Genomic DNA, 10,990 nt, shown 5'->3' with positions numbered 1-10,990 from the left:
GGAGTAAGTGTGTTCGTTTGGGGCATGCGAGGAATAGTAGTAATTTTCTGTTGTTGGAACTATCAAAATTTTTAGCGATTTGTACGCGTTTGTACGCCCTCGTACGCGCGCGTATGCGCATATGTGGCGAGGGCCTTAGGGTGCTCTTACATGCGAGCGGACAAACGTTCGAGCGGACAAGCGGACACCCAAAACTCATAAAATTTTGTCCGCCGGTCGAAAATTTTTTGTCCGCTGGCGGACGGAAAACTGTCCGCCAGCGGACGAACAAAGGGTTCTCCGTTGAAGGCTCCAGTATATTGGTATCTCAATAATTATCAATTGTTTTTTTTTTTCAATAATGCCATTTGAAGCCATTTTCACGGCGTGCGGAAAGAAGCCTTCCACACGCGTTTATCGAGTTCTTTTTAGTACTTTTAGCTCTGCGATTTGATAACTAATGATTTTAGCAGAAAAAGCTTCAGATAAAAGTTGTTCCTTATTATATTATCTACAAAAAAGTCAGTGAAGGCACTATTCTAAAATTATTATTTGACCAAAAAAATCACGAAAACCTGAAATGGTTTACAAAATTTCATGTTTTTTCTAAATTTGCAAGTAAACTAATGTATTTACAATAATGGCTACACTGACTTTTTTGTAGATAATATAATAAGGAACAACTTTTATCTGAAGCTTTTTCTGCTAAAATCATTAGTTATCAAATCGCAGAGCTAAAAGTACTAAAAAGAACTCGATAAACGCGTGTGGAAGGCTTCTTTCCGCACGCCGTGAGAATGGCTTCAAATGGCATTATTGAAAAAAAAAACAATTGATAATTATTAAGATACTAATATACTGGAGCCTTCAACGGAGAACCCTTTGTTCGTCCGCCGGCGGACAGTTTTCCGTGCGCCAGCGGACAAAATTTTGTCCGCTAGCGCACAAAATTTTGTCCGCCAGTGTCCGCTGGCGGACAGTTTTCCGTCCGCCAGCGGACAAAAAATTTTCGACCGGCGGACAAAATTTTATGAGTTTTGGGTGTCCGCTTGTCCGCTCGAACGTTTGTCCGCTCGCATGTAAGAGCACCCTTATGGTGTTGGTCATGCGCACTTGGACACTGCGCAGTATACTGTGCGCAGATCTGCCTGTCACAAGGAGAATGTCAATATTGTTAATGGGTAACTAATCAATGTTAATTAGTTTTGTGACGGACACGATCGACGCATAATATCCTGTGCAACGTCCAAATGCGCATGACCAACACCACAATAAGGCCCCAGGCACGCCTAACAAAAATCTGTAATAGATCCATGGATTTTTTGGAACGACACAAATAACATTTATTAAAAAAAAATGATCACATCTCACGTATGTCTAATTGTACTTCTCGAAAAAATAATTATTTGTTATTGTACCACTATATTTCTCATAAAAAATAAAAAATATCGTTATCGATAATTCACCTCCTATTTATTCATATAAGACATAATTAAGCAAAAATAAATTCACAGAAAAATTGTACCTTCTGTAGTCTAAATTGTACTATCAGTACAATTCTATAAATTTGTTTCTAAAAGAAATAATAGGACGATTGCAAATTACCACTAATTGTTACAACTTACAAGGATGTCATCCGGAAATGCACTTTGCGCAGGCGTAGAGCTTTGTAATTGTCCTATTATTTCTTTTAGAAACAAATTTATAGAATTGTACTGATGGTACAATTTAGACTACAGAAGGTACAATTTTTCTGTGAATTTGTTTTTGCTTAATTATGTCTTTTATGTGAATAAATAGGAGGTGAATTATCGATAACGATATTTTTTATTTTTTATGAGAAATATAATGGTACAATAACAAATAATTATTTTTTCGAGAAGTACAATTAGACATACGTGAGATGTGATTATTTTTTTTTATAAAATTTTATTTGTGTCGGGCTGTTTTCGCATCGGTCTGTATACAGTCTCCATGAATAGATCACTAACTCTTGTTTCTGTGCGCGCCTCCTGCCGGCACTACGAGCACCTAAAATAGGCACTTGCTGGATGCGACTTGGGGCGGTCGCCGCATGTATATATAGTAATACACGCAGTTTAAAAAAGAACCTACATACTCGTAAGAAAGCGGAGGACCTAATAATTCAGTCAACAAAAATGGCGAGCACAAGCCACTCGGCGTTTTCCCATGATGGGCAGTTTCTCGCTGTTTGTGGCACAGATGGAAAATTAAAAATATTTGAAACTGCAACAAGCCGATTAAAACAGGAATTCGTGCCAAATCTGCATCTTTCTTCTCCTTGTAGCATCTTAGGATGGATCGTCGTAGGCACGCACGCCACCACCGCGGTATGCCATGTGCTTTTTACTTCTTTTTCGATTGGTTTCTTGAGAAGTTTGATGATTACGCCGGAAATAGTATTCGAAAACTTATTATTTTGTGATCTATAACCTAACTTCATTATCTGTTGACAATAGCCAATTGTTATTATTGAGACGAAATTAATATCTTTTACATATCATTTTTCAGGTTAGATTTTTAAATAGTAATTAAATTATACGTTATCCACTGATTGCATATATAAATATGCATTCTCTTACATGTGTAATATTAGTTATTTAACTATTTCTACTGGTATTATGAAATTATTAGCTTTGTTCAATTGCCAGATTATATATTAAAAGTTTGATAAAGATGTTATTTCAATGTCTCATGTAATTTATTTTATAGTATACAATTTCTTGTATTATTGTTTGTTATCGTTAGAAGTCTTATGAACAATTGAATTAATAATATTTTCAATTTACCAGGCATCACCATGGAAGAAACGCAGAAAGAAGTCTATAAACGAAGACAAAGAAGACAAAGAAATAATTGCTATGGGTTCAACAAATGGCAATGTAACTCTCTATGATATCTCTACCTCTTCCATAAATGACCAACTTGAAAATGGACACAATTCAAGTATAACAGCCTTAACATGGTGTCCACACACTGGTTTGTTTACAGCAGCAGAAGATAAACAAATAGTTCAATGGAATCTACAAGAAAAATCAGTTAAATGCAAATGGAAATCAGGGAAAGGGAAAGTAACATCATTAGTAGTTTTACCAAAGGGGAAATCACTTTTATCTGGAGAAAGAATTATAAAATGGTGGGATTTGGAAACTAAACAAGTAATTGGTACTTTTACTGGACATGCAAATCAAGTGAATACTTTATGTTGTGCAAAAGTAACAAATGAAACTAGTTATCTATTCAGCAGTGGAAGTGGAGATGATTACCTCAGTGTATGGTCATTGAATGAAGTAAGGATATTAATCATTGTTCTTTATAATTATTAATTGATTATCGATATATGATTATAAATGTAATATTCTCACAGGTGAAAAAAGATAAAGTGCCTGTAGCAACATTAATTCTACCAGATGAAGCAGTTGCATTTTCAGTTGCATCTATGAAAGATTCACAAATACATATTTTAGCTGTCACAAGATCAGGACATGCACAATTTTTTAAATATCAACCTAATGGTACATCTCCAAAGCCTTTAAAACCAACATTAAATATTTTGATAGCTTCAGATGCTGGTCAAAAAGAATCAGTACAGCAAATTCCTATTTTACAAGCAGAATTGATAGAAGATTCAAAAATATTGTTGGCATATGGTTCATTTTCTGCTTTAACTATAGAAAAAATTGTGCCTGATTTTTCTGATAAAGTTCAATGTTTGGTAAGAACAGATATAAGGAAACAAAAAGATAAGAAAGATGAAGTCGTAATGAAGACGAAATCGGCAGAAACGGAAGACGAAAACGTTGTATACATTGCTCCAGGTACAACATAAATCTATATACAAAAATTTTTACATTAGAGTATTTTTAATTTGTAAATGAATCATAATTTTCAGGAGCTAGCGAGGCAGGTCCATCGTTGTCAACTAAAAGGAGTAAATCAGGCACTGGTTCACAGCTTCCACTTAAAATTAGATTAGAAAATTTGAGTATGAATGAAGAAAGTACTCCTAATAAAGCAGCTCCAAAAGGTGAAAACCTAGCTCAATTGTTGATACAAGGTTTGCACAGTGGAGACAAGGCTTTATTATCAACTGTTTTATATGTAAAGAAAGAGAGTGTTATCAAAAATACCGTTGCTAAACTCCCCGTTCAAGCTATAGTTCCTCTAATAAAAGAATTGACTACCATGCTTGAAGGAAAAACTGTTGCGTGAGTATTTAACGTTTATTAAAGGAAATGACTTTCTGAATGATATTAAATAATTACTTTCGTTATTTATGTTATAATTATGTTTTAGGGCTACAATTGCGGTTGTATGGTTAAAAGCATTACTCCTATCGCATACAGCTTCTATTATTGCTCAGCCAAACATTGGCGAAATATTGGCTCCAATTTTGAGTTTTATTGACGCAAAACAACAACTTTTAATGCCAATGATGAAATTGAAAGGCAGAGTAGAACTCATAGCGGGACAGATTGAAGAACGTGAAGAAAAGCAAGAAAAAGATATTACAGAAGAATGTCTATTGGTTTATGAAGATCAAGGTAAATTATTATTAGTTAAACATTACATAAAGTACTATCTTAATAAAATTTTATTTATTAACATAAATTATGTAGATTCTTCAGACGAGAATGTGGAACTTGGTAAAGTTGAATTGGATAGTGAATCAGACGATAACTGGGAAGAGACATCAGATCAAGAAAAAATGCAAGAAGACCTAGAAAATGGAAAATCAGAGGATGATGCCTCGATTTGTAGTTCCGATTCATGAATACTTGTAAATTTTACATTTTTTTATTAACTATTGTTCTGTACAAAACTTTGTAATTTATCAGAGTTATGTTATTTTTAACGATTAATAATGATTTTTAATTAGTCATATAAAATAGATCGGACATAATTTTTTTAATTCATTTCCATTAAAAAACAAAAAATACATATTTCTTTAATCGTTAATAATTTAGATAAATAAAAAAAGAGAGATAAAAGATTATATACCCGCTGAATATACTGACAAGTTCAGTAATATTTTTTTTAAAACCAATTTCAGATTGATGGTATACTGTTCAACCAATGTATTTCTGCTTATATATTTATACGTTTGTTATAAAAATAAATAGAAAAAAATATAAATATGATTTTGTTTATTGCGCCTATCATCGCCATCGAAAAAACTTAACAAATGCATATCATGGAAAAACATTAACAATACATTTTGTTACCAACAGTTTAATACTAAATAAAAACAATAATTCTTTTAGTCGTGGTCGTAATGTACAATATGTAAAAACAAATTTAATACTTTTTTCAGAAAATTGCGAATTTGATTCTAAGTTGGATGATCGATTATAATACAAAGAAGCAAGTGATAAGAATAACACTAATTTACAATGTATTCATTTCAATGGCAATTTTTAGGAAAGAATGGTAGTGAAATTTGTATACGTATGAATTAATTTATTGAATAGGATGTGAATTTTTTAATTAAAATTTGACATGTAGTCAAAGTCATATTGTATTTGAAGTAAAACGACTTGTCATATTAATTTAAATTAATTTATTATAATTGACTATAAAGTGATAACCGATAAAGTCGACAAACAACATGTTTTCAAGAAACAAACTTTCGAATATCTAAATGATACGAAATTTATTTTTTATCGAACAAGTTCTAATACCAACAGGGCATTTATTAATGACTTTGTTAATCTTCGACGCATGCTGTTGTGTTTTGTGTGATTTCTCATTTAATCCCGTACCTCATCGATACAAATAAATTTGACGTTTTTCAACGTACAAGAAGTCACGCGATACTAATATTGCTTAATAGCTGGCAAGATGCGTTTGTAAAAAAATGGACCATCTTTATCTTGTTTTGACGATTCAAACAAAACAGTTTTTTAACCCGCACTTTACAATTGATCTTACTTCTTTTTTTAATATTGAGGATCCAGTTAGACTTTACTGGTATTTTTTGGTAATCATTAAATTTTGTACTTTTTTGCAGTTTGTTTCTCGTGCAAACTTCGCGTACCGAAGTACTTACCATCAACGAATGATGTTTCGCATTTACAATTTTCATTCGATGATATTCTAAAATGATCTTATTGAAAGAATATGATCCGCTTTGAGGAAAATATTATGCACAAATAAAAGATAAAGATTTAAAGTTAAATTGATTTATTCTTATAATGAGGAACAAAGATGACCGATGCGTACAAGAGTTTGTTTCGGAGTGACAGCTCGGTTTTTCTAAGAATGAAAATTCACTTAGTAACTGAAAACAGAAGAAATGTTCTTGAATGAAAATAATATTCTAGAATAAATGAATGTCATATAAACGTACTGTTTTATCCTTAATACTTCTCCTAAGACGTTATTTTTCATCGATTCTACATTCCTAAAAACTACACGAATTCTCAAAGATTAGACTTTTTATCGGGTTTTTTATACGAATATCAGCTACTTATTCTTTGCTACATACGTGTTGAATCGAAAGTTTCTTTCGCTATAACGATTCGTGCACATAATGGTATCGTACAGATGTTCGTCTCGACCTCTTATGAAATTAATTATTTTTGGACAATTTGATTGCGCTTGTATTAGATGGAAACAAATAGTTGGCACATTTTGTAACATACAACTACCTCTCGAAATAATATGTTCAACAAAATAGCCTCTTTAGATGCTTCACTTACAGTTATATATTTAGCTTCAGTAGTTGAGAGCGAAACACTTCGTTGTATTTTGCTTATCCATGTAATCATTCCACCAAAATAGATTGATACAATTCCATTTGGAGATCGGCTAGTAATTGGACTGCTCGCATAATCAGAATCAGAAAAAATTTTCAATTTGCCAGTTTCAGAAGTACATTTTTATGAGATTTCGTGATTTGTCGTTCCTTTCAAATATTTCAAAATACGCGCCAATGTCGCTCCCGAGGATTTATTAAAAGTTAAGATGAATAATTAACCGCAAATACAATATTAGGCCGAGAAACCAGTGCTAAATACGTGAAACATTAAATTGCTTCTCGATATAGTCCTTTATATTCGTGCCTTAATTCTGCTTTATCAGGCTGTATGTCAATAGCCACATGAACGATATTTACCTTATTCATCTAAACAGTTATAAAAATTTTTACTTTATGTCTTTGTTGATTAACGAAAATTGCCGCATCATTTAAGAGAAAGTTGTTATTTCAAATAAATTTTTCAATTTCATCAAAAAGATCAATCGATCACACTCTTATTTGACACAGCGATTAAATTATCAAGACGGATACCAACTTATCTTTTATCACCATTCTCCAAACAATAAAATAAAATAAACAAGAATCTACCATGTTCACTTTCATACATCATTTAAATAATTTTATTTTCAAATGTTCATTTCAATATCTTAACGCTTGTCTGAACCACACAAACTTTTATATAATTTGCGTACGCGTTCAGTGGAATCTTGAAGACCTTCATGTCGTGGCATTAAAATTTCTTCTTCAAGATGCCCATTCAAAAAAATACTCTTCATATCGAATTATTGTAACTCCAATACTCAATAAAGATTTTATAGTGACAAAACGAGCTACGGGGCTAAAAGTTTCATCGTAATAACTTTCTATCATCGCGTTTTATACGAAAAATACATTGGTTGTGATTGCTTTTCGTTCAACAGGTAAATCGGCAAGTTTCCAGGAAGAATTTGTTTCCAACGATTAGATCTTATTGTTTATAACTTTAGTACATTGTTTTTTTGACAGATATTTCATAGCATCGGCGAAAGTTTACGGTTCGTCAAGCTCTGCTATATCCGCTTCAATTAACTATCGTGGAGCTTTGATAGTCTTCCTATCTCGTAACGTTCTTGTCTGCTCTTTTTCAGTTTGATTATCTTCTTGCAGCGATATGTCTCCAATAAAGTTATTAGTCAGCGTCCCATTAGAATCTTCAACAAAAGAATTATAAAAACACTCATCGCTATTATTATCCACAAAATCTTGAATCTCAGCTTTATTTTCGACGACATTGTCAGACACCATAGATTCATATTGAACTTGAATCTTGCACTACTAGTTCACGTTAAACTTAAACTTGTACTATAAGTTCACTTTCAGACTGTTGATTTCCTTGTTAGCTTTTAATAGGAAAAATCTCACATGTTACCTGTCTCTTCTAGTATCAATTCGACGTCTGTACTTCTTATTACTTTCCTTTCAGACTACAACTAAACTGGATGATCTCAAATGTCTTTCGAGTAACCAACGAATATATCTTGTTTGTACCACATTTTATCTTTTTTATTTGACTCATAGTTTTTGTTTTGATGTCCTAGCTTTTCGTACCATACCTGTACTGAATTTTTCGAAACTAGGTGAATTTCACATGATATTTAAATTTTTCAAATTTTTATGCGAATCAACATTCGAAAAAGTCGACTGTATTGTACTTCGCAAGCCTGAACCTTGCCATCACCCAAAAATTCACATGCAATGCTCGACGACTTGAAATAAAAAACATTAATTTCTTCACGTTTGCGGCACGATAGTACATTTTCCATTACACACAATGACTATTTTCCATCAACGATTACTTTAAAGTTTATATTACCTCAACAGCATCCTTAGTTGATTTGTCGCCTATGTAAATCTTAATCGGATTTTCAAAGAAAGACAAAAATAGAAAACCAATGTCTATTCTTTTGTAAATGATCCACAGTTCCTGAGTTTGCGATCCGAAGATCCTAGTCAGATACCGAGCTCAAAATTTCTGTAACAAAAGCTTTCCTTGTCATCATTAGTTAAGAAGTTTAATTTATTACAATCATTTTGCTATTTATTCGTGGAATAATTTCGTTTTCAATAAATGCCCTTGTTCGTGACATTTAAAACATTTAAAAGGTTTTCTTTTATTATTATCACAAACAAAAACGATTGTCGTACTCTTTAGGCAATCTATTTAAAAATTAAACAACAAAACACGAATCGTCTGGTTTTATTTTCAAATTCTACATTCGAAAAATAAGTCCTTCACGATTAACCATATACCTAACCATATTTTCCGTGGTATTAAACAAATATTGAAAAGTCCAGCTTGCAACTGAATGTAAACTCGTTTGCTTTATTGTTCATAAGTCGAATGCAACTTAATCCATATTTCATTTGCGGTTTTACATGGCTCTCTAGACTCGAGTGTGTGAACAATAATTTGACTCGCTTTATCCCATGTTTTCAAAGCTGCATCATATGCAGTTTGTTGATTGTTCGTTATATTATTTCCAACAAACGCATCTGGCTTTTTGAATTTCCCAGTGCTCTTAACTTGTACGCACCTTTAGTACGTCGCCGGAATCGCAGATTTTCAATTGCGTGCCATTCCTGCATACCTGCATCAACGTATATTCTTGTATGCTTGAAGTTTTGAAATTTTCAATCGACGTTATATCGCAAGACATAGCCACGCACGCATTTCACATAAAATAACTACGAAGTTCTACCGTATTGAAAGAATATTATTCGCTTTGTTGAAAATATGATGTATAAATAAAAAATAAAGACTTGGAGTTAAATTGATTTATTCTTATAAGTAGGAACTAAGATGAACGATTTGTACGAGAGTTTGTTTCGAGATGACAGCTTAGTTCTTATATAAATAAAAATTCGTTTGAATTAAAAAACCAAAGAAATGCTCTTGAATAAAAAAATATTCTAGAGTAAATGAATATCATACAAACGTGCTGCTTTATCTGTAACACGTGCAAATTCAAAAAATACCATGCTGATGTAGCATTTTACAAGAATATAGGGCAATGAATATTTTTAAGTTGTAGGTATTTTGGCGCAAGATTTGTTAAAGATTCAAGATCTAAAAATTCGACTCTAAACCAGTAGTTTTTAGAATATTCTCTGGTACATCGTCACTTTTGACATGGGCAATGCCTGACTGACGTCCTATCGGGGATACCTCTTATAGAGCTACTAGCCCTTGAGAAAGCGAGAGAGGAAATACGGGGTGATAAAGATGAGTATCGGCGAAAACACCGTCAGCTGTCCGAATATACGAATCAAAGCAAGGAACAATCTTTTCAGAAGATGGCCGAAAGAATGGGTCTCGCGGAAAGGTGGACGATGGGACGTCCCTGATATCGAAGATTGAAGAGAGAATACACGGATATTTTGGAATATATCTAATAAGAGAGCATAGGCCCAATAGCGATTGCTGTTCATGCGTAGAATATAAGGACAGACGCTGCCTTCATACCTCGTTCGTGTGCACGCGCACGAACTTGACAGAAGACAGTTCAGGCTTACAGCGGAAGTAAGATTGACGCGACCGTCGAAAGATAATTTTGTAGCAATTATGCTTGAATCCCAAGAGAAATGGGATGCGATAGTTTTGTTCACAGGAAACCAATCAAAACCAAACAAGAAAAAGAGAGAAAAATAAACTGAAACTACAAGGCTGATAGGCTAAAAAATACCACATTAGAAGAGAGATCCTTCGAAATTAGAACGAGTTCCACGGAAGTAATACTACAAAAGAGTACTGGTGGATACTAGATGTGAAAATAGGGATTTTTGATTATGACTTCACATCTGTACAGCCGTAAAACAAAAAGATTTTTAGTAGGTAGGTCACGTTGAAAAAACCGGCACATAGCGCGACGGTGGAATTGAGACCCTTCTGTACGGTGTATAAAAGATTTTTCACCCTTCAATATATATACATACGTACATAGGGCATAAATACATACATGCGTATGTACGTATACGTATACGTATGAATGTATATATGTACACACTTAATGTTATGTATTTTGTTCTCGAATTAGCTGATAAGTATAACATTGAGATCCTCTTTCAAAGCTGAAATCTGGGCTTAAAATGAACTCACTCACAGAAAAATTCAATAAGTTTTTTTAATACAAGATTTTTATATTTCCGTATCATGAATTTCATTATCTCCTGTTGTTTTTAAAGAAGTGATTA

At 32.9% G+C, this 10,990-nt stretch overlaps 1 protein-coding gene across 1 annotated transcript; it reads left to right on the top strand.

Annotated features, from left to right (window-relative positions):
• The first annotated feature begins 2,053 nt into the window (after positions 1-2,053).
• On the top strand, positions 2,054-4,954 carry LOC131670207 (WD repeat-containing protein 43). The gene is made up of 6 exons (XM_058945614.1): positions 2,054-2,330; positions 2,793-3,290; positions 3,368-3,818; positions 3,893-4,208; positions 4,297-4,544; positions 4,620-4,954. Exons 1-6 carry the CDS (start codon positions 2,139-2,141, stop codon positions 4,772-4,774), a joined length of 1,860 nt encoding a protein of 619 aa, XP_058801597.1. The 5' UTR covers positions 2,054-2,138; the 3' UTR covers positions 4,775-4,954.
• The last annotated feature ends 6,036 nt before the right edge of the window (positions 4,955-10,990 follow it).

This window comes from Phymastichus coffea, unplaced genomic scaffold, assembly GCF_024137745.1.
Source record: "Phymastichus coffea isolate CEN01 unplaced genomic scaffold, Cenicafe_Pcof_1.1 PCOF00104, whole genome shotgun sequence".
In the NCBI taxonomy this organism is placed as follows: domain Eukaryota; kingdom Metazoa; phylum Arthropoda; class Insecta; order Hymenoptera; family Eulophidae; genus Phymastichus; species Phymastichus coffea.
Note: the sequence above shows the minus strand (reverse complement) of the source record. Positions and strands in the feature narration are given on the sequence as shown.